We start from the raw sequence: 25130 nt of genomic DNA, 5'->3' as shown, positions 1-25130 counted from the left end.
TGTCCTGGACACCCGGCTGGAGCAAGAGGAATTTTCTTGGGATGAAGGTGAGGTCTGCACTCACGGACACAGTCGGGCGGGGTTCCACTCCAGGTCAGGTTGGGGAGGCAGGTCCTGGTGGTGGAGCCCTGAAGCAGGTAACCTTTCTGACAACGGAACAGCACTGTGCTTCCGACCTGTGGCAAGGACAGAGGTCCTGTCATCCCCCTCCCTCCAGCAGTGCATCAGACGCCTGTCGCTTGACCACTTGCTCTCCCAAGACCCAACTCTGACCCAGCTGTTGCCGCTGCCTGCAACCCCCTTCTGCTTCTCTGCCTGGGTCACTCTTATTTATCCACAAGGCCTTGCCCGATCCCCTGAGCCCCACTGTAATGTTACACTCTGTCGCCTGGTTCAGAATCAGAAACTCCTGGATCTGCATTCTGGCTTCTGTGTTTACTCATGACAGTCCGCACCGAACTCCACAAACCTTAGTCTTCCTCCATGTGAAGCAGGGATGCTACGCTGGAATGTCGTGACACTCAGGTGTGATGGTGGATTTGACAACATTTTATAGGATGTGAACAACAGCATAAAATAAAATTATCACTTGCGTGTGTGTCCCTTTCTTCTATGAAGCCTTAAATTCCTTAAGGGCAGCTGACTTCCTTGCAGATATGGCCCCCACAGAATCTGGCGTTGTGCTTTGTAAATATCTGTTGAACAGAATCTCCAACTCCCTCTGTCCCTCCCTCTGCTCAGCTGTGTTCTCCACCTTGACTCCCCACAAGCCCCTCATTGTCCCCGACACTCCTGCAACCACTAGCTCCATCCCCCCTTCTCCCGCCCACTGGCATGATGCAGTGGATCAGTTTCCCACCCTGCAACTTGGATCATACTACTTCCCAGCTCGAACACTCGTGTGCCCCTGTCACCTACTGGAACAAATGCAAATGCAACATGTAACTCTCAATTTCCACTCCCTTCCTCCACGCCCAACCCGTTTCTCTCTTGGATTTCATTATGTGATTCAGCAAATGGCACCTTTATCCACGCAGCGGTGCAAATCAAACAGCTCAAGTCATCTGTGAATCCTTCAACTCCTCAGTCAGACCCATCCACACGCCCCCTGGTTCCACCTACAGAACGTGCCCTGAACTCTGCGCCTCCCCCGCCTCTACCGTCCCTGCCACGCATATCTTTCACCCAAGTCACGACGACAGTGCTCTGCTGTCTAAGTGCTTCTATTCTTAACCCCGTTATTCACCCTCTACTCAGCAGCCTGAGTGATATTTCAAGCGATGAATCAGATTAGTCACCTTCAAATGACATTTAGAATAAAATCCAAAATATTTCTCATGGCCTCAAGGCCCTGCATGACCTAGCCCATGGCTTCCTCTTTGCAAAGATCATTATGTAATATCTGAAGCATACAAAAGGATATACGGAACATACATGAAGTGTAATTAATAATAAAGTGGACACCTGAGTTTGAGCCTGGTGTAACTTAAGAGCTAGAATGACAAACATGACTGTCATGATCTGGGTGCAGCTTCCCCGCCCCATTCCTCAGCTCCCCTTGGCGGCAACTGCTATCTTAAATTTTGTGTTTTTAACTTCCTTGCCTTGTTAAAAATAATTCTATCACATATGTGTGTATGTATCTCTAAACCATTTCATAAGTTTTTGCTGGTTTTAATCCTTCTAAAAATAGCGTCATGCCACCTTTGTCATTCAAGAGTATGTTTCTGAGATTCGTCCATGTCCCGTAGGGCTGTGGTTCATTCATTTTCGCCACTGTATAATAGTCCACCGTGAGACTAGACCACAATTTTTCTCGTTTCTTGGTAACATGTGCGAGAGTGTCCCTGGGATGCGTTTCCAGGAGTGGAAACCTTGGGTCACAGAGTGTGTGCGTGTTTACCTTTACAGGCCAGTGTTTCCAAACCTTGTGCAGCTCTTTGACCTCATCTCCTCCTACCAGTGCTGCAGACCCGCTGGCTGGCCTGGCCTGCTTTCTAGTCCTGGCCTGCTAAGCACTCCCCTGCCTCAGTGCTCCTTCGCATCAGCCATTCGCTCAGCCAGGAATGTCACCTTGCTCTGCACAGGGCTACCCCTTCTCACTGTGGAGGCCACAGTTCAAATGTCACCTTTAGCAAGCTCTTCCCTAGCTACTCTTCCTCAAATAGCAACGCCCCCTATTCGCACCCCCCTAGGTGTAGTGTCCGGTGCTCCCGGGGGTTAACTCGTTCGTTTATTTGTTTCTCCTCACCGGCCAGGCAGCTCCACGAGAGCAGGTGCCTGGCTTGGGCTGTTCCCACCGTATTCCCACTCCTAGAACAGTGCATGGCTGCAAATACGTGCTGGATGAGGACAGCCTGGGTGGGTAATTGCATTACGTGACTAGATCTTAGCCTGTCATTCCTGGTATTTTTGTGGGCACGTCTTGGCTGCAGCTAGCTGTCCTGCTTGAACACACCCGTACTCTCCTGCTTCCTTTTCTCTTTTCAGAGCATCCCGTTCCAGGCTTTCCAAATCCTCTCCTTCTCCCAAAGCTCATCCTGAGATGTGCCCATGGGGCCTGCACCCTGACGGGCATGAGTGGCACGTGCTCGCTCCCGCCGCCCTGTGTGAGCCCAGCGTCTGCGGGTTGGCTGCGGGCACCTTGAGGACAGAAGGTCTGTCTTGTCTCCCTCATTTCTGTATTTCCACAACTGCCCGGCCCCAGGCCCCTGGGGTTGCTGGGAAATGTTCGTGGAACTATGTGCCATCTGTCCTTCCCCACCAACTTCTCTGACGGATGTCAACACCTTCCCGTTTCTAAAGAGTGCTCCCACGGAGCACACTTTAAAGATGCAGAGCTCTTCCTTTCTCTGCTTTCCAAGGTCTTGTCCTCCCCTAGCACTGTCCCGAGGAAGGTCCCCAGGTCCTCTGACGCTGACAGTGACAGGAAGGGACAGAGAGTACGAAGGCCCCATCTTGGCCAACCCCATTACCTGGTAGCCCTGGGAATTGTTCTGAATCCCAAACTGCGGTACGCCAGGGTCTGCACACATGGTCAGCGTCGGATCTGGATTGTCAAAACAAAGACACAGGCCGCAGGGTCACTGAAGCCGTCACGGCCTTATCTCGCTCTGAGGAGCAGGGGCAGGAAAGGAAACAGAGCCCCATCCTGGCCTCCTTGCCTTTGGAGACCCCCACCTGAATCACAGCCCGGGCTCACTACTCGGTTCCCCAGAGCAGGTGAGCTCCGGCTATTTTGTGCCCTGCTCCGAGAAGCTCAGAGGAGGAGGACTTGTTTCCTTTTGTAGAGAGATGACTGAACACCAGGGAGGACGGTCATCATCTCGGGCCCAAGAGAAGGTTCTCCCCAGCTGGGGCGCGCTCTGCCGCAGTCGCCCCTCACCTATGCAGCTGGGCTGAGTGCCGCTCCACGTCCCGTCCGACTGGCAAAACCTGCGGGGAGAGCCCACCAGCACCAGCGGGGGATGGCAGGAGAAGGAGACAGACGACCTGTAGGAGAAGCCTCGGTCCTCTCTCCTCCCATGGGCTGGGACACCAGGGTCTCCGCAGAACACAGCTGGGAAGACAAAGGGAGAAAGGCAGGTCAAGTGGCTTTCTAGAACCCAGTCTCGGTCTCCCGCACCCCCACCTTTGTCCTCTGCGTTGTTTTCTTCCTGGTTCTGCTTGAACTCTGGGAACTGGCAGCCCCAGGTAAGTGCTTACACCTGCCTCGGCGCCACTGCTCTGTGGTCCCTCTCCTGCCTACGTTCCAAGGACTTATTCACAGAGCACCGATACAGGAAGTTCAGGATGTTGAAAAAAATAAAAAATTACAATCCCACTATCCCAAACTTCTTTCCACTTTCACACACATTCTCTTCTAGTCTCTGCTCAGTTGGATGCAGACTTTCACAGAGCCGAAAACCAAAGTCCACGTGATTATGAATCTTGCTCATTCACTTAATATTGTCCTGTGAACATTTTCCACTTTATGGCATCATTATCACTTATTGGTTACCCGATTTTGTGATGGTTGGCTGTACCGTGATTACATTTTGTCATAACTATTATATCGAACATGTTCTATTATTGTAAAGTTACACATGGGTTTTCTTTCAAATGTATTTTTTTAGGAGAACTTTTTAGGAGTGGACTTATTGTTTTTAAAGGCTTGAACATGTTCGCAGCTCTTGATGTATACTGTCAAATTTCTTTCTCCAAAGGATGCACATGTACACTGGGGTGGGGAGTGTGTGGGCGTATCCATTTCGTTCAGGTTATGTTAACGTCAGAGAGCATCATTAAAAATTGACTACCAAATGCAAAGCCCCCCGACATCTCTTCAAGCATTACTTTATGCTATGATGTGAGTGTGTGTGTGTGCACAGAGTCATGAGGTTCATAATCACGTGCAAAATAAAATGAAAGTTGCACCTGCAGCCTATGCCCTCCCTGGAAGCTGGGGAGTCCAGGCTGACCATCAGCAGTCGATTAAAAGCTGAGTTGATCTGAAGTTACCACATCCAGGAGGGACAAGAAATACAAAAGGCTGACAAGTAGCGAGTGAGTGGCTCAGCCTTTTTAATAAGCAATGTGATGCCAATTAAAGTAATGAGATGTCTTTTTAAATGTCTCAGGCTGGTAAATATTTAAAAAACTGGCACAATCCATTGTTGATGAAGGTGTAATCAAGAAATATTCTCCTAAACTGCTGTTGGTAGTATAATATGGGACACTCTTTCTAGAAGACAGTTTGGGAGCAGCTATCAAGAAATGAAGAGTGACTGTCATGGCCCAGCATTCTCACTTCTAGGACTTTACCATAACAGTAAAAAGAAACACGATTTTCAGGGATATTTATTGCATAACGGTGTTGAACATAATTAAATTAGAGATGGCCTAAATTTGTCACCAGTAGGAGATGATTAAACAAGCAGTGGTATCTACAACAAGGAAATTCTTTAAAGCCATTAAACATGATGACATGTAGATCAGTATCATCAAAGGTGTTGATGGAAAGGTTTTGGTGGTTGACCAATGAATACAAGTTAGAAATCGTATGTACAACATGGCCCAATGCCATTCATAGAAAACTGTACCCCAATCACTACAGATGCAGAGATGCACAGGGAACCACATATTAACAGAAGCACAATCAGAAGCTTAGCTGTGGTTATCACTGGAAAGTGGTGAGTTGGATGGTTTTTACTTTCTTCTTTGTATTTTCTATGTAGTATAATTTTTTTTTATGGTGACCATAATTCACCGTTAAAAAGCAATTCAGCTGTTTATCCAGAGGACGAGCAAGATGGCCGAGTCCAGACTCAACCGTGAGCCTTTGCTCCTGTCTGCACATTTCCCCGGCGGTATGTGAAGGTTGGTAGGACTGAAATGCGCCATATGCCTTTGTCCACTTTGGGGCAGCTGGCCCTAAGCTCTGCTGAAATTCCCAAATGGAAAGAAATTTTCAGAGGTACCCGTGTCATGAGTACGTGAATGGTTTTCTGCAAAATTAGATAAATGCCATTTAGAAAGAAAAATGAGCTTCTACTGTTTGTCCAAAGTATGGGCATAGACAAAACCTTCCAGAGCCCATTCATGGGTGTGACAAAGAGTGAGTGACCTGGAACCTGCTTCTCTGGGGACCTCAGTAAGGAATGAGCCCTGGAATGGACTTGGGGCTCTTCAGGATACAACTGGTCTAAGTGGATAAAAACTAAGGTATCTCACCAGAAAATTGAAGGTCCCCCAGAAGTCTTTTCTGTGCAGGGTATTTTCCATGAAGACAGATACGTTTCTAGCCCTGGATGCTCCCAGATCTTTGGGTACCAGCCCATCCAGCTAACAGCCTTCAGGTCAAAAAGTACCTCCCTTATCTCTGGTTTAATTTCTTTCCACTGTGACTCCAGACAAGGTCTGAGGCCAGGGCTCAATTAAGGTATTCTCATTTTTCTTACTCTAACCTTCCATCCTCTTTACTAGTGTCTTTGATGAAGCACCTCCCTGACTTAGGGGAGGAGACTACCTACTCTAGGCCTTCCAGCCGCTAAGCTCCGACACCGGCAGGGGCAGGAGCCATCAGGTAGGAGTGACTTACGGAAACACTGAGGCAGCTCTCCGGTCCAGGATCCGTTTCCCTCGCAGGTGAGCACCGCGGGCAGGGAGAGCTGGTACCCCTCCAGGCAGGCGTAGGTCACGCTGGAGCCCCACGTGAAGTCAGACCCCACCACTTTCGCATTGGGGACGAGCTGCGGTGGCATGCACATGATAGCTGCAGGGAGACCAGAGCAGGCTGAGCACTGGTGCTGTCCTGGGGACACCAGCCCCTGTCACCATCATTGACATTGTTGGCGACCCTGCACCTGCCGGGTGTCTGGGCTAAGCAGGAAGAACCAGAAAGGACCCCTCTGACTATGGACGTCTGGTCTTCTTGCACAATGCCTTCTCTCAAGCGTGACAACCCGGGCCTCCATGTTCAAGGCCCAGGCCTTACTTTGGTACTTTTGGCCTCCCTCCTGGCAGATGTTCAAGGACAAGTTCTCACCTTGCAGACCCCCGATAAGATGTTAGGGCTCTGCCTTTTCATCCCTTCCTTTCTAGACACTCAAGATCTACATCTCACTTTTGTATCTTCTTTGGCCCTCTGCCCACCTCTGCAGCCCTGGGACGCACCTTTGCAGATGGGCTTGGTACCATTCCATGTTCGGTCCTTGGTGCAGCTCAGCACAGATACCCTATGTGATTCCATCATGTAGCCAGGGACACACTGATAGGTCACAGTTTTGTTGTACCTGAAGTCATTGCCCAGCCGGAGGCCATTGGCTGGAATCCCAGGGTCCCCACAGTTTATGACTAGGACAAGAGAGATATAGCATTGTTCAGCCCCAGCCCAGACCCCGTTTCTCCTCAGTGTTCCAACCCCATCTCAGTCACTCCCTGCACACATCCAAGAAGGAAAGCTGGCAGATCAGGGATGCCCACCTGGAAACTGTCAATTATACAGTTCATTTGGTCAAATTCCCCACCTCAGCCCTGTCCTTGCCCACCTGTCCTTATCACCCAGCCATTGAGCTACGGAGACCAGGCTTCTTACTCACTCCCCACTAGGAAGTACCCAGAGGGCTCAGTTCCTAAGTGAGGCTGGTGCAGGGGCCTGAAGAGCCTAAGGTGTGTAATGGACCACGTAAGACGATTGATTTGTCTGCCAAGGGGCTCCTAGTCACCTGCTGCTGTGCATAGGAGGCCTCTCCCTGCAGGCTGACCAGCCTGGAAGCAGGGTCTGTGGCCATGAAATGGGCCTGCCTGTGTTATGGTGTCAGTGAGGGTGGGGTTTGGTGAGCTCTGGTCCCAGAACAAAAGCGAACGTGACATGGGACTTCAGATGGAGCCCGAAATCATAGACTAGGACTTTGACGGGAGAATGTTGTCAGGTTCTCTCATCTCATCTCCTCCCTCCATCTGGCCCCACTGTGACTCCCTTTCCAAGGAAAAGGTCTGGACTACCCGTGAGAGGAGAGGGCAAGGGGAGCTGTGAGGCTACACCCTGCACAGGGCCCAGGCTGGGTGGAGGTGGGTACAAGGAAAGCAGGAGGTGACAAGGATGGTGGGTGGTGGCAGCTTTAGAGTGAAAAGAGAATGAGGCTGAGCCTGGGAGGTTGGCCCAGAAAGAGAAAAGAAAGCCCAAGGAATTGGCTAAAGCCTCAGAAATGGCCAATACATATTCTCAAACTCCGTGAGCCTCCCTCCTCTCATGTGTAAAATGGGGCTAATAGCAGCTACCTTATGGCCTTGTGGCGAGAGTCAAACAATATATGCATATAAAATAATGCCCTCAGCTCAGTGGCTGCCACAAGTACACGCTCAATAAAGAGGCGATTCATATGATTCTCCTTCAGCCTTGAGTCCCAAAACTCCAGCCAGCCTGCCCAGTCCTCCTGGACAACCTTCTTCTTTGGCACACAGGAGCTGGGTCACTTAGGCCCCATTTGCCATGGATCCAGAGGGCCTGGGCGCTCACCTATGCACTCGGGGTCACTGCCTGTCCAGGTGCCATTGACTGAGCAGTGACGGCTGAGCAGGCCCGTGGCGTAGTAGCCTTCCCGACACTCGTAGACGATGGAGCTGGAGAAGACCAGGCCGTCGCTGAACACGACTCGGGCATTGCTTGGCGTCCCGGGGTTCCCACAAGAGATCACTAGGAAGCCAAAGGAGCACTCTATTTACCAAAACAGTGGCGGGCATCACCCGGGGGACCGAGAACTGCCCAGAGAGGAAACCACGTGCTACACAGGGACCCTGTGGATGGAAACGCTTCTCATGCTGTTTTCACGTCTAATTATCTCAGCTCTAGACAGGAAGAAGAGACCTCTGTGAATATTTTGTAATTTCTAAGAAATCCTGCCTTTTTTCCTAGAAAAAAAGGCAATATCTGTTTTATTATCACCCCTAAAATTTTAAACACAATTCCTTAATATCATCAAATATTCAATCAGTGCTTCATTTTCAATAGTCTCATTGTTTTTTTACAGTTGATTTGTTGGAATCAGGATTCAGATAAGGCCCACGCATGACATTCGGCTGACACGTCTCTAAGACTTTCAATCCAGAGATTACTATTCCCTCTTCTACAATTTATCCGTTACAGAAACCAGGGCATCTGTCCTGCAGAACCTCCCACTTTCTGGGTCTTGCTAAACGCATCAGTAAGGTAGAGTTTAACACGTTTCTCTGTGTCCTGCAGCTCCTGTGACCAAGTTGTACTTTTTGGCAAGGGCACTTCATAGGTGGTTTGTGTCTTTCCTGTTGTGTCGAATCACAAGGCACAGAATTTCTGTCTGGCTGTTTGCTCATTTGTGGTGTTGAGGCTGTGTGGTCGTTTCAGGCTTGCCTGCCTAACCCGGCACTATAATGTTCCCATTAGTTTTTCACTTAACGGTTTTAGCAGCAATTGATGGTTGCTGGCCAGATTCATAATTTCATTAGGGATTGGAAAATGGTGATATTCTATCATTCTTTCTGCATTAGCTAGAGCTCTTTAAGAAAGAAATTTCCCATCATCAAATATTTGCTTACCCTGAAATACAGTTCATACATGAAGGCCATGTAAAGCTTGATCCTTCTGTTTTTTTCTCAATCAGAATGAGTCAGTTTCTTAGCAAGCTCCAAAGGCGACTAAGGAGGTTACTTAAGAATCGTTTCGAACTCGTGGATTTATGCCATACCTTGCCACTATTATTCTTATTGATGCTCAAATTATCCCATCTTTGGCCACTGGGAGCCTTTTCAAGTTGGCTCCTAAATTCCCTTCTTATGACCCCAGTTATCTTTGGTGGATTCCTTGCTCGAGCGACAAGATATTCTATGTTTATCTTGTATATTTCCTGCCCCAGCCCTGGAATCAGCCATTACTCCACAGAGCCTGGTTCCTTGTAACAGAGAATGGATTTAGAGACCACAGTCTGGGCACAAGGACTTATTGCTGCTTAGCTGGTCATTGGTTCTAGAATTTAAGAATAGCTAGAGCTGGGGAAAGAACTTTTTCAATTGAAAATACATTATGAGTTTATGTTGATATTACCAGTCCAAATTTAGAATTAAGGGTTTTTCCTTAACTTCTTCATTTTTGTATCTCTTTTATGCTGAAAATATCGGTTTGCAGTGACAATAAATAATTTTTGTTGGTTTTATCCATATATATTACAGCAGGGCATATATAATAGTTCCAGGATAGTAATATCAATATTATTGCTGACAATATGACTGCTGAAAACAATTTTAAGATTTCTCTGCAATTCTCTTTGTCCTTAGGATACACATCACAGTCAAATGCCATCTTTTCAAGTCAGTTGAAATAATGCTCTGGGTTGTTAAAGTCACCAACTTGGTACATAGTGAGGTTCATTTATTTCCATTAGGATGTTAATATTTAGAGACTGCACGTTTCTAATCTTTGATTTAATTTTGTAAGTATGTACAACATTTGCATAGTCTCAAAGTAAAATCTACAAAATGATTCCTATATAACTAGCACCACAGATAGTTCTTGACATCTATTCATTCAACAAACATTTGTGCTGCCTGGGTGCCTGGAATTCAATAATGATCAAATTATGTCCCCTGCCCTTGAGGAGTTTAGTCTGTTTTAAGAAACTTACCTATAAACAGATGAATTAAAAGATGACATAATAAGTGTTATATCTGAAGGGAAAAAAGCACTAAAAAGGAAGAAACTTATCAGGGCCGGAGTATATCTTTAAGGATAAGTAGGTGCTTGACAAGAGAAGTCATAAGAGTTGTGTATCTGTGTGTATTCTCTCTCTCTCTCTCTCTCTCTCATTTAACCAACATTCATTGCCAGGTCCAAACTGTAACCATCCACATTCTGTCCTGGAACAGTCCTGACATGGTAAGTGACTGCACCCTGGGATCTGAGTGGTGAGAAAGGGGACATGGGGCATGTGGATATTTAGGAGTATACTAAATTGTCCCTTGTGTCACACTTTCCCACTACCGCACGCCTCTCTCGCCATGCTTACGAAATTCTATGGAAACTGACTTTGCCAATAGCAACCCCAGAAAGGCAGGACTTGGGGCACATAAGTGGGCGAGGGCTCTGACTCTATTTGTCTCACTTCCCAGGCAAGTGTCCCCCGACGATTGGCTAGAACATCTCCCCTTGCTCTGCAGGATCCTCCACAATCTAGCTACCCGCAGCCTGCTCCCTAACCTCTGCCTCTGCTCTCTCCAGCTCACTCCCTCTGGGATTTGCACTATGGTGATATTTTGGTCCCATGGGGCCCATAATCCATTGGTCCTGTCACATTCTCACTGCCTCTTACTCCGCTCCTAAATCTGCTCCCTCCTTACCCAGCTGAGATGCTAAGATTCATCATAATCACTGCCTGGCATTCACCCCCTGCCCCTTGCTGCGTTCTGCCAATGTCTCAGCTGCCTGGTAAATATCCAGCTTACACCCAGCACACTGTCGGCTCTGTGCCTACGCCTATGGTGCAGAACGTGCTTGAACCAAAGCACAGCCCGATGCTGACTCTCGCTGCAAACCGATGACACCCCCATGTTAAATGGGCCCTCGGTGCTGCCTGGCACTTACACTTCCCGGTTCCATTCCCACTCCTGCCTTGCCAGGTGATTATTTCCTGTCATCTCCTTCCTCTTCCACGTCTTCTCGTCCAACCTTGCTCTCAGCTGTTCCTCCTGCTTCCTGACTAGGACAGTGCTATGCAGGCTGGATTTTAGAAAGAGAGAGAGAGATCTGGGGACCAGCTGCAAAAAGTTGGACTCCGGAGAGAGAGATTTTTACAAAGAGTTTTTAAAAATTGGATTTATACTTCTTTTGACACTTTGAATTTTTTTTTTAAACACAGCCTCTTCCCTTAGATGTGAGCTCCAGGAGAGCAAGATGTGTGTCTTAGTCTGTTCAGGCTGCTGTGATAAAATGCCATAAACCACTGTGTGGCTTATAAACCACAGAGGTTTATCACTCACAGCTCTGGAGGCTGGAAAGTCTAAGATCAAGGCGCCGCAGATTCAGTGTCTGGGAAGGGTCTGTTTTCCGCCTTGTAGCTGGTGCCTTCTCGTCATGTTCTCACATGGCAGCAGGGAATGGGACCTTTCCAGGGTGTCTTTTAAAGAGCACTGGTCCCATCCCATGACCTACTAACCCCCACCGGCCCCACCTCCTAATACTGTCACCTGGGAGGTTAGGTTTCCACATATAATTTTTGGGGGACACAAAATTCAGACTGTAGCAGTGTCCCCAGAACATACCACAATAGTAATTGTCACATAGTTATTGAAGGAAATTGTATGAAAAATAGATGAATCAATGAGATAAATGCATTTTTTTTTTTTTTTTGGTTTCTTCCCTTTTTAGGTGAGGGTGGGAGTATGTCTGTCTTTGGATTGCTAAGGAAAATGAACATGAACTATCTGTTGCTATCTACTATCAGGCGGGCCGAGGGTTTGAATGGGGCCGTGGGAGCAGGAGCAGGGGGCGCTCTGGGGCCGGGCAAAGGGGAGAAGCAGAACGGTCACATACTTTACCTCCACACTCAGGCTGCGAGCCGCTCCACGAGCCATTGGCTTGACAAGTTCGCTCTGAGGATCCCCGGAGCACGTGGCCGGCTTCGCAGCTGAAGCGCATCAGACTGCCTGGATCAAAGCTCTCCCCCAGTCGGATGCCGTGGGCCGGGATCCCCGGGTCACCACAAACTCCCACGCTGGTTCCTATGGACCAGAATCAGACAAACCCTGCTGTTTTTGCACCGGAGAAAAGGGGGCTGAGGAGTTGGAGAGAGAAAGAGATTGGGTCGTGGTGAAGGGGAAGCAGTGGTCCCCATGAATGAGGGAGGTGACAGCTGCCTGGGCACCTAGCCTGTTACCTGGACAGGTCCTGCCCCACTGCTCAATAGTCACAGAACACAAAGAGCTGAGGCCGTGGGCAAGCCCCTGAGCACTAAACAGGAAAGGACCCAAGGAAGCAGAGGGAAGGTTCTCTGGCCCATGCCAGTCTGAGGTTTCAGTGCTCCAAGCTGGCCCCATCTCCCTTCCTCTCTTCCCCACCAGCACCTGCTGATTCTGTGGTACCCTCTCCACTCTCAGTGCCCTGTCCCGGCTCAGATGCTCAACATTCTTTTGCCTGAATGATTGCAAGAGTCTCCCAACTAACATCCCTTCCCTGTAAACTCTCCTTCTAATCCATCTTCCACTTCATCCTCAAATCTTAATAATGAACAATGACTAACTATCCGATCCTGTTTTGTTTTGTTTTTCCTGCAGAAATATCTCTGGGCTTCCCAATGCTTACAGGATAAAGTCCAAACTCCTTAACATCGCTTCATTTATCAACAGCCCAGCTTAAATATTGATCTTGGGTCTTTATTTATTTATTACTTTTTAAAAGTTTCATTTTGGCCAGGCGTGGTGGCTCACACCTATAATCGTAGCATTTTGGGTGGCCGAAGCAGGAGGATTGCTTGAGGCCAGGAATTTGATACTAGCCAGGAATTTGGGACTGGGCAACATAACATCTATAAAAAATTAAAAAAAAAAAAAACCAACAAAAAAACCCAGCCAGGTGTTGTGGCATGCTCTTGTAGTCCCAGCTACTCGGGAGGCTGAGGCAGGAGGATTGCTTGAGCCCAGGAGTTTGAGGTTACAGGGAGCTATGATGATGCCACTGCACTCTAGCCTAGGTGACAGAGTGAGACCTTATTTTTTAAAAACAAAAACAAAATTTCCTTTTATTTTTAATTGACACATAATAATTATCTGCATTTGTGGGGTACAATGTGATGTTTCCAGGTATGTATTGTATAGTTTGAAATAGCTAAAAGAGAGAATTTTAAATGTCCTCACCACAAAGAAATGATAAATATTGGAGGTGACTGATCCTAGGCCTTTAATGCAAATTATGCGATACAGGTGAGGTCTAGAATAAATGTCTTAGGCCCTCTCATTTAACTTTTACTTTGTCCCCTGCCTCTTGCTATGTTCCTGCATTGATCTGGCTTCTGATGTCGTATGAGCCCACTCAAGAGAGTGCTAAGGACCCAAGAGGTGAACAACAGTAGACAGTAGGAGACAAAGCCACAAGATCTAGTGCCCGTGGGGACAGCACTTTTCATAACACAGAGAGGTGCAGGAGACATTAGGTCAGACTAGGCCATGGTGAGCATGAGGAAGGAGGAGGAGAATTATGGAATAAATGGCAACTGTATGAGATGATAAAGTTTTCCAACTGTTAAGGAATCTGTCTCCTCATGAAACCATGAATGGGCAGCAAATAGTAACATCTGAGTGACCACAGTTGGTGTGTTGGAGTCAATAGGTGTTTAAGTCATGTGTGCCTCACCACTTACCATTTATGTCTTTTCTGTCCTCTCAGCCTTGGAACTATTCCCCTGCCTCCTCCAGGCTTAGACTGTGAGATACGATTTAACCACCTGTTCTCCATTCTGTTCCCACCATGGAAGGGGGATTCATTCAACTTCAACTCAAACATTTACAAAAAGAGAGCCCATCACATTTGGCTAGGTTTGTTTATCTTTTGAAGTTTTCCAGGATGTAGCTCTCACAACAGGCAGGACTGGGTCCCCTTGAAGGCAACCTTGATGGTGAGTAGCTCTAAGTCCTACGATGGCCAGCTGACCCCAGCTGGAGCCAACACTATTGAAAAATAGGCATGAGGGTGGATTGCAGTCCCAGGGACTTGTTCCAACAGAACGGCCCCCACTGTGGTGTTGGGGGTGTGCTTCAATGATATAAGGGGGTCTGGGACAGAGTGTTGCACCATGGGCATAGAGTAAACAGATGGCAACTATTTACTGAAGAGGTATATTAGCAAAGATGGTGATTCTGGAGAGGTGGGCAATGAACTTCCTGAACAGGTCTCAAACTCCAGAAGTCTCTGTGTGTCCCTGGTGGCCCAGTGGTTTATGACTCAGGAAATTTGTCATGCATCATCTGGGTCCACTGATTGCACAGAATGAGGCTAAAAATTATGACCTGGAATTCTTTAACGTGTATTTATAAGACTGGCAGGAGATGCTGTTGCAAAAGATAGCATCTATAAGTTTCAGGAAGGGAGGAATTATATCTGTACTATGGTGCATACCTAACACTATGTCCTAAATGCCTAGTCTTCTCATCTCTCATTTTCTTATCTAAGGCATTTAAGGTTCATTCAATCCCCAGCCCTACCATTTATAAAATCCCTTCTAATTCTGTCCCCAGAGCTTTCCAGGAAGGTTTTGCCCATGACACTGGTCTCCTAGGTGTCTGTCATCTTTGACGGACACAAGGGGGAAATAAGACTGCTAGTTATTCTTCAGAATATTCGGGATCAGGAGTTAAACAGTGGAATGCATGTTCCCTGATGAATGAAGTCCGTGTTCTCTGAAGGTTCCTTTCTCGCTTCTTACCTTTTCAGGTTCCCAATGTGTCAGCGTGTTTCTAGTGTCTCTTGTGGACTTTGGCTGTTGCCAAGAAAGAGTCCCTTCCGCCACATGCTAGGACCAGTACTTAGAAAGTCACAAAATAATGAAATCTCAGAGCCAAAAGGGTTTTGGAGATTTTCTAGTTTAGTTCTCTATCCCAGACAGGAATTGTCTCTGTAATATTTCCAGGGGGTCATTTTCCAGCCTCTCTAACACAGCTCCAGAGAAGGGAAATGACAGTTTGGATTAGACGAGGCTTTGGATTCCAGGCTGTGGGCCAGAATGGCCACGTGGGTGGGTGACACAGGCCAGTGGTAGGAGGTGCTCAAAGCTTTCTTTCTGCTTTCTTCCTCCCTGCCCCGTTCGTCCCTTTCCCATGGAGAACAAAGATCCCCAAAATAAATCAAATAGACTCCGAGAATACCATTAGCCCAATGTCCCGGAGAAATGTCTAGAGAAAAGAGCTTTATGCAAAGGGATCATCACAGAAGGGACTTGGGAAGCTTGGCTCCCTTTCCTCTTCGGAATGCCTCTTCCTCTTGGACCTTGCTCTGTGGGTACCCAGGAGGCGCTTGTCTTCCCCACGTCACTTCCACCAGGAGTCCACACAGAGGGGAGTCAGGGGCCCAGTTAGCAGGCCTGCCTCTAGCCCAGGCCAAAGGAGTCCTTGTGGCTCATGTGCTTCCTCAGTTTATTAATCAGGTGATTAATGAGTTAATAGGTGATTAATGAGTCCATTGGGTAGTCACATGAAGTGCTATGTCTGGGGTTTTCCTGGGCAGCCAACAGCCTTTTAAAACAGTGGCTTTGGGACTCTCTCCTTTCTGAAGAGAACTATTATCTGGCTCAATATTCTGGCAGTGCCCTGAATTTTGGAAGACAGGCTCATCTGGGAGCGTCAAACTGCAAGAACAGCTTATGGGTGAGGCCCCACATTGAGGAGAAGGCTTCTGTTTCAGGAGAAGATCAGGATCCTGACCTCTAGAGGGGGTCTGGCGTGGGAAGGGCTAGGGGTTCATTTCAACGCCAAGGTGGGCTCCCTGAGGAGCATTAAGCTCCGTGAGCAGCTGCCCTCTTGAGAGTGACATGCAGGGTAGGATCCCTTCCTAGGGTTGGGCAGCCTCGCCTCGAAGACGACAAAGCTGCAGGGAGCTAATATTTTAGCTCGGTGGTTTCCGTTATTGGTGGGAAAATTCCCTTTCAAATATTTTGTTCTGTTATACAACATTTCCCATGAATGTTAACACGGGAGCTTTGGCAGTTCCCCACATCTGCTGTTTTGACAACATCTGTCAGCATCCTCATAGAGATTAGCAGTAAAATGAATTTATTAACAGGAAATGTCTGGTGTTTCAGGGCAGGGACTGGTGCTTCAGGGCAGGGACTGGTGTTTCAGGGCAGTCGGGAAGAAGACTGTACCCCCCCTAGGCAGCTGGGACACAGGACAAGTGGGGTCAGTGATAAGAAAGGAAGGGAGGCAGGCTGGGGCCTGGGAGTCTGAGACAGGGCAGAGAAGACACAGGAGTGGGTCTGACCTGGGCAACAGCAAGCAACAGCAAGGCTCAGACTGTGCCCGGGAACTCAGGGAATCAAGTGTCTGGACAAGACTCTGCCATAGGTTGAGCTCAAAAGTTGTGCCTAGGCCTGGGTGTGGTAGCTCCCGCCTCTGTAATCCTAGCACTTTGGAAGGCTGAGGTGCATGCATTGTTTGAGGCCAGGAGTTCAAGACCAGTCTGAGCAAAATAGCAAGACTCTGTCTCTACAGAAAAAAAAACAGAAAAACTAGCTGGGCATGGTGGTGCGTGCCTGTAGTCCCAGGTACTTGGGAGGCTGAGACAGGAGGATTGCCTGAGCCCAGGAGTTTGAGGTTGCTGTGAGCTAGGATGCTGCCACTATACTCTGGCCCAGGGCAACAGAGCAAGACTCTGTTTCAAGAAAAAAAAAAAAACAAAAATGATAAAAACAAAAAAACTCTACCCCCATCCCCCAAAAAACCATTGTGCCCTTCCTAGTTTTGCAATCTCTTGGCTGTATGGGCTTGGCCAGAGCTGACTGAGGGGCCACGCTGGGCTCAGCCCACCATGGCCGAAGTCCAGTGGGGGCCTCTTCTAGCTGTGCCCTCTGTGTGCCAGGGAAGAGACAGGGCTCCAAAGGATTCCCTCCCCTCCACCAGGCATGCTCACACCTTGCGAGCTCGGCCACCTCCCATCAGCCACGTGTTCTGCCGGAGCCCTTCCCCCATGCCACGTGCCATACCTGAGCAGTGGGGGAGGGAGCCAGTCCAGTGTCCATCCAGCCCACACATACGGGTGGCGTTTCCCACCAGAGTCCGCTTGCCGGTGCAGCTGTAACGCACGACCGCACCCACGGTAAAGCTGTCTCCGGACATCTGGGAATGAGGAGGGGAGCCCGGGTGGCCACAGGACACCACTGTGGGGAAGAGCAAACAGCTCAGCAACTCTGCACAGAGAAGGACTGTCATCACACAACACACACCCAGGCTTCTTGTGGCCGGAGGCAGGGAAGAAGAGAAACCCTTGGGTATCTACTGAAGGAAACTTCCTGCTGACATCTCAGGTCATTGCATCAAGCCTCTATGTTTTGGGACGATTTGTTACACAATAGATAATAGAGACGAAATGGATATGTCGTTGGAGATCTTGAGGGTGAGGGGTTATATACCATGTGTGGGAAGGATATGAACTGTGGTGACCAGAGGGCTGACTGTGTTACACTGTCTGCAAAGGTGGCCCCCAACAATTGTCATCGTCCCTGAACGCCTCCAACCCCTCTTCCTCCCAAAGGTGGAGTCTATCATTTCCTCTCGCTTTCAGTCTGGACTGGCCTTGTGCCTTGCTTTGATCAGCTGAATGTGATGGAATGAGGTTTTGGGAATTCTGAGATCTGGATTTAAGAGATCTCATAACTTCCTTTTTTGTTCTAGGAACCCAGCTTCCAAGTAAAGAACACTGATCCAACCTGCTAGAGGGAGTGGCCACATGGAGAGAAGCCACATAGAGGAGAACAGCCTTCTCTTCAGCTCCCACCCAGTGCCAAGGCCCCAAACATGTATGTGAGACTGTCTTGGATCCTCCAGTCTTGACTGAGCTGCAAAGGGCACAGATGAGCCATCCTTGCTGTGACGGTTAATTCTATGTGCCAACTTGACTGGGCCACAGGGTGCCCAGATATTTGGTCAAACATTATTCTAGGTGTATCTGTGAGGGTGTTTCTGTGTAAGATTATAAATTGAATAGGGAGACTGAGTAAAGCAGATTGCCCTCCCCAACGTGAATTGGGTTCCTCCAATCCATTGAAGATCTGAGTTAAACAAAAAAGGCAGAGTAAGACAGAATTCTTTTTCTCTATCTTCGAGCTGGGACATTGGTCTTCTCCTGTCCTCAGACTCAGACTCAGACCCAGACTGGAGCTGCACTGTCAGCTCTACTGGGTCTCCAGCTCTCTAACTAACTGCAGAACTGGGGATTCTCGGCTTCCATAATCGCATGAGCCAATTTTTTATAACAAATCTCCCGAGATAGAGACACATATCTCCTATTGGTTCTATTTCTCTGGAGAACCCAGGCTCATACACCTGCTAAGCCCTGCCTGAATATCTGGAATTTCAGGAATTTCTGGCCTATGGAATTGAGAGAAAACAAAGACAGTTGCTATTTTAAGCCACTAAGTTTTAAGATGGTTTGTTACAGAGCAATAGACACCTGATACCGTGAGTGTCAAGGATTACGTCATTTATTCCTTATGACGACCCTATGAGGTATGCACCACTTTTATCTCCATCTTACTGGGGAGGAGAGCGCAGCCTGGAGAGGACGAGTGACCAGCCCAAGCTCACAGACTTATCCAGTGCTCGAATTAGTTCTGGAAACGACGCTGTTGGACTCCGCAGGCCACACTCTCACACACTCTAATTGACTCCCTTCTGCAATACTGTTTCAACACTACCAACGAATTCTCTTCTTCTGAAAGGAATGGACTCTCCAATTACAACTTAAGTGATTCTGTGATTGTTTATTAGAGATTTTTGGACTTCCAAAAATTGTCCAGTATTAACTCTCTAATGATATTTCAAACAAACTCTTTTTAATGGAACTACAGCAGACATAGAGACACAATAATCATCAGTGCACAGCTTAGCGAATTGTCACACAGTAACACTCATGGAATAATGAGTGTTTCAGATGGAGAACTAGAGCAACCCCAGAGCCTGGAAGCCCCTCATGCCCTGTACCTATTGCACCTCCTCCTTCCCCCCAAAGCAAACCGCTGCCCTGACTTCATGCACCATTGCTTAGCTTTGCCTGCCTCTGCTTCTGGATTTTATATAAATGGAGTCACACACCGCAGAGTTTATATTTGGCTTCTTTCATTCAACATTGTTTGTGAGACTCATCTACTCTGTGTGTAGCAATAATTCATTCATGATTACTGCAATAGAGCAGGGTTGGCAAACTTCCTGGAAGGGCCAGATTGTACATATTTTAGCCTCTGAAGGCCACAGACATTCTCTGTTGCATATTATTCTTTTTCTCCCTTTTTGGTGTTTTCAATCCTTTAAAAATGTAAAAACCATTCTTAGCCCAAGGGCCACAGAAAAACAGACCAATGGCTGGATTTTGCTCATGGGCCAAAGTTTATCGACTCCTGCTATATAGTATACCCTTTGCATTAGCTACCTATCACCACAGGACGAATTGATCCTAATTTAGACAACAATAAACCTTTGTTATCGCTCACAGTTTCTGTGGGCCAGGAGTTTGGAAATGGCTTAGCTGAGTGGTTCTAGTACAGGATCGCTCGTGAGGTTGCAGCCAGAATGTCTGCTGTGGCTGCAGCCATCTGGATGCTTGACTGACTTCGCCGAGTCACTAATCTAAGAGAGAAAGGCAGAGGTGCCACTGTCTTCTCCGACCTGGGTTTGGAAGCCACACACTACCACTGCCGCCATATTGTACTGTTCACCCAGACCAACCTGGTACAAAGTCGGAAGATACTACATAACAACAACGAATACGAGAGCCAGGGACCATTGTGCCATTTTTAAGGCTGGCTGCCACACGATGGCATGAATATACCACGTTTTATTTATCCATTTCCTATTCATAAACCTCTGGGTTGTTTCTTGTTTTGGACGTTTGTGAACAAGGCTGACAGAAACAATTTTGTTCATGTCTATTGGTGTACAGATGTCCACATTTATGTTGGCTACCTCTAAAGATTCCTGTAATAGTACTTGGCTGTGTTTTCCGATGTTCTTATTTGGCTTTCTTACCCTTATCTGAGATTTGAGGATAGTGTTAAATTATGGTAATATAATAATCTCTGAAAAAATATATGCAATGACTTTATGAAAAAAATGAAAATTATTTTGTCACAGCACAGATACTTGGGTGGCTGTCAAATTAGCAACCAGATAGCTGGGTGCACTGGCGCATGCCTGTAGTCCCAACTATTTGAGAGGCTGAGGCAGGAGGATTGCTTGAGCCCAGGAGTTTGAGGGCAGCCTGGACAACAACATATAAAGACTCTGTCTCTAAAAACAAAAGAATTAAAAAAAATTATCAACCATTGTATACTCTATTGTTTTATTCCCTTCCTGTGGGTTGTTCTTTTAAAAGAGGGAGTCAACAATAATAGTGTTTGTGACAAAACACAAAACAATGTAATACCATTTGGCTGCTGTGGATAAAGAAAACAAGACAGGAATGTGTGATAACAATAAAGAGAAGGTGAATAGCTACTGCTGCATTTTGCAATTTGTCAATAGAAAGATTTTTTTAAAAATGTTTTTAATGTTTATACCCATGTCCAAATGGGATCTCTTTAGACCATTGCAATGGCTCTCTGGCTGCTAAATGCAAATTAAGTTTAAATATGTATATGAAAATAGGCAAGATAGATATTTAGTACTCCTAGACTTCCTTGCATTACACAGAGTACACATATAAGAGTATTCAAAAAAACTATAAAATTATAAATAAAGCAAAATTCAATAACATAAATCAGCTGTGCTGAGTCCCACAGCAAAAGGAAAAGGACTCCACACTGGTTCCTAGACCCTAAGTATGAGAGTTGTACTTATGGCTGTTTAGCCCCCAGGCACTGGCTTCTGTTGTCTCCTAAAGCTCCAGAGCTGGACCACACATTTTCTTTGGTCCCTGTATATCCATACCAATTATAGCAGTTTGCCTTCACCTGGAAGGAACAGGTGATTTTTCATGGACTGGCTTCACCTGGGGATATGTAAAGTTCCCTACAATTTGCCATAGCCCTATTTGTAGGTACTTGGAACTTCTAGATGTAAACATGCAGCTAATCCACTAAAAAAAGGCCAGGATAATCATGAAACATCAGTGAAAATGATTTTCCTGGGAGTCACCTGGGATCAAAAGAATTAGACTTCATTAAAATTAAAACCTTTCATACATCAAAGGACACTATCAAGAAAGCAAAAAGTCCATAGAATGGGAGAAAATATTTGCAAGTCATATATCTGATAGTATCCAGAATATGTAAAGAACTGTTACAACCCAATCAATACAAAGACAACCTAATTAAAATATGGGCAGAGGACTTCAACAGACATTTCTCCAAAGAAGTTATGCAAATCATCAACAAGCACATAAAAAGATGCTCAACATCATTAGTCATTGGAAAAATGAAAATAAAAACCACAGTGAGATAGCACCTCACACATACTATAATCAAAAAGATAAACAACAACAAGTATAGGTGAGGATAGGGAGAAATTAGAACCCTCATGCACTGCTGGTAGGGCTGCAAAATGATGCAGCCACTTTGGAAAACAGTTCGGCAGTGCCTCAGAAAGTTAAACATAGAGTTACCATATGACTCAGCAAGTCCACTCCTGAGTATGTACCCAGAGAATTTCACAACATATGTTCACACAACAACTTTTACACAAATGTTCATAGCAGCATTATTTGTAATAGCCAAAACATGAAAACATGACAGCCCCAAAGTAGAAATATCTATCACTTGATAAATGGATAAGCAAAGTGGTATATCCTTATAAAGGAATAGTATTTGCCCATAAAAAGGAATAAAGTACTGACACATGAATGAACTTGGAAAACATTTTGCTAAGTGGAAGAAGCCAGACACAAAAAGCCACATATATTAATTCCATTTACATAAAATGTCCGGAATAGCCAAATCCATGGAAAAAATCCACAGAGCAGATGAGTGGTTTGCAGGGGCTGGGGGTGGGGTAGGGAATGGGGAGTGATTGCTAAGGGGTTCTTTTCGGGGTGATGAAAATTTTCTGGAATTAGTGGTATAGTGCTGATGGTTGTATAACTTTGTGAATATGCTAAAATCACTGAATTATATATATTAAAAGAGTGAATTTTATGGTGTGTCAGTTATATTTCACTAAAAAAAGAAAGAAAAAAATGCCAATGGATTTAAAGCATCCAGCTGAAAGAAAAGATTGTTAGGTAGGATTTACAAATCACAATCATATGCTTTTTATATTTAAAAGTAAAATGATAAAAAAATACATCATGCCAATACTAAATGAAGGAAGCTGGTTTTAAATTACAGGTTTCCCTGTTTTATTGTACTTCACTTTATTACACTTCACAGATACTGTGTTTTTTACAAATCGAAGGTTTTTGAGTGACAGCCCTGTGTTGAGCAAGTCTAATCAGCACAACTTTTCCAGCAGCATGAGCTTACTTCGTATCTCTGCATCTCATTTTGGTAATTCTCATTATATTTCAAACTTTTTCATTATCATGATACATTTTGGTGATCTGTGATCAGTAATCTTTGATGTTACTGCTGTAATTGTTTTGGGGCATCACAAACTGTACCTATATGAAACAGAAAATTTATTAATGTGTGTGTTCTGACTGCTCCACTGACTGGCCATTCTTTCCCTCTCCTGGGGCCACCATATTCCCTGAGACACAATAATATCAAAATTAGGACAACTAATAACCCCACAGTGGCAGCTATGTGTTCAAGTGAAAAAAAGAGTCACATGTCTCTTATTTTAAATCAAAGCTAGGAATGATTAAGCTCAGTGCAGAAGGCATGTCGAAAGTCAATGTAGGCCAAAAGCTAGGCTTCTTGCACGGAACAGCCAAGTTGTGAATGCAACGGAAAAGTTCTTGCAGGAAATTAAAAGTGCTGCTCTGGTGAACACATGATGGTAGGAAAGCAAAACAGCCTTATTGCTGATAGGGAGAAGGTTTGAGTAGTCTAGATAGAAGTTCAAACCAGCCACAACAGCTCGTTAAGCCAAAGCCTAATCAGAGCAAGGCCCTAACTCTCTTCAATTCTATGAAGGCTGAGAGAGGTGAGGAAGCTGCAGAAGAAAAGTTTGAAGCTAACAGAGGTTGGTTCCTGAGGTTTAAGGAAAGAGGCTATCTCTATAACATAAAAATGCAAGGTAAAGCAGCAAGTGCTGATGTAGAAGCTGCAGCAAGTTATCCAGAAGATCTAGCTAAGGTCATTGATGAAAGTGGCCACACTAAAAAACAGATTTTCACTGCAGATGAAATAGCCTCCTACTGTAAGAAAACGCTATCCAGGACTTTCATAGCTAGAGAGAAGTCAATGCCTGGCTTCAAAGCTTCAGAGGATTCTCTAACGATTCTCTCGTTAGGGGCTAATGTAGTTGGTGGCTTTAAGTTGAAGCCAGTGCTCATTTACCATACTGAAAATCCTAGGGTCCTTAAGAATTATCCTAAATCTACTCTGCCTATGCTCTACAAATGGAACAACAAACCCTGGATGGTACATCTCTTTACAGGAAGGTTTATTGAATATTTTAAGCTCACAGTTAAGACCTACTACTCAGGAGAAAATGTTCCTTTTGAAATATTACTGTTCATTGACAATGCACCTAGTCACCCAAGAGCTCTGATGGAGATGTACAAGGAGACTAATGTTGTTTTCATGCCTGCTAATACAAAATCCATTCTGCAGCCCACGGATCAAGGAATAATTTAAATGTTCAAGTCTTAGTATTTAAGAAACACATTTCATCCTAAGACTATAGTTGCTATAGATACTGATTCCTCTGATGGATCTGGGCAAAGTAAATTGAAAACCTTCTGGAAAGGATTCACTATTCTAGATGAAATTAAGAACAATCCTGATTCATGGGAGGAGGTAAAAATATTAACATGGACAGGAGTTTGGAAGAAGCTCATTCCAGCTCTCATGGGTGACTTTGAGGAATTCAAGACTTCAGTGGAGGAAGTAACTGCAGATGTGGTGGAAATTAAGTGGCAGGATTTGAGAGTGTTGACTCCAGTTTTGAAAGAAATTCTATTGTGGGTAAAATGCTATCAAACAGTACTGCACACTACAGAGAAATCTTGTGTGAAAGGAAGAGTTAATCAATGTGACAAACTTCACTGTTGTCTTATTTTAAGACATTGCCACAGCCACCATCCTGAGCAGTCAGCAGCCTCAACTCTGAGGCAATATCCTCCACCAGCAAAAAGATTAGAATTGGCTGAGGGCTCAGATGATCATCAGTATTTTTTTTTTTGGCAATAAAGAATTTTAATTAAGGTACATACCTTGTTTTTCTAGACATAATGGTATTGCACACTTAATGGACTACTGTATAGAGTAAACATAACTTGTATATGCTCTGGGAAACCAAAAAATCCAAGTGCCTCTCTTTATTGTGATATTTGCTTCACTGCAGTGGTCTGGGACCAAACCTGCAATATCTCCGAGATATGCCTGTATATTAGGATAATTATGTATTAATTATGTCAATATTATTATTAACTTCAGATAAAATAAGCATTGGGGCAAAAAGTTAATATAGCTAGGGTCACTTTACCATGACAAAAGCTTCATTGGACCAGAAGGTACAATAATTTGAAACCACCAGGGACTCCGAATCTCAGCTGGCACCATTGTACATAGGGAGTTGCCCATTTCCAGCCCCGAAAAATCTGTTGGTCCTAAACGGGGTCGGATGACCTGCTCAGGGTCCTCAAGTAACGGACATATGGGCAGTGAGTAGCTGTACCAGTCTCCTATTACACCAAGAGGCATAAGGGCATAAGGAGATGGAGTCACCCAGAGACTGCACATCAGCCACCAAAGGTAGGTGGCTGAACGGCCTCAGCTCAACACCCACCACTCCCTCTGGAGCGCACCTTCACCCCACCACTG

At 45.9% G+C, this 25130-nt stretch overlaps 1 protein-coding gene across 1 annotated transcript in view; it reads right to left on the bottom strand.

Moving 5' to 3' along the window:
- CSMD2 (CUB and Sushi multiple domains 2) overlaps positions 1 to 25130 on the bottom strand; it is a 572570-nt gene that overhangs the window by 20728 nt on the left and 526712 nt on the right. Inside the window, 8 exon segments of the mRNA XM_045548313.1 lie at positions 65 to 176; positions 2976 to 3049; positions 3386 to 3559; positions 6080 to 6253; positions 6655 to 6834; positions 8000 to 8176; positions 12046 to 12228; positions 17196 to 17369. Coding sequence (XP_045404269.1) covers positions 65 to 176; positions 2976 to 3049; positions 3386 to 3559; positions 6080 to 6253; positions 6655 to 6834; positions 8000 to 8176; positions 12046 to 12228; positions 17196 to 17369 — 1248 coding nt within the window.

The sequence above is a fragment of the Lemur catta genome, chromosome 3, assembly GCF_020740605.2.
Source record: "Lemur catta isolate mLemCat1 chromosome 3, mLemCat1.pri, whole genome shotgun sequence".
NCBI lineage: Eukaryota > Metazoa > Chordata > Mammalia > Primates > Lemuridae > Lemur > Lemur catta.
Note: the sequence above shows the minus strand (reverse complement) of the source record. Positions and strands in the feature narration are given on the sequence as shown.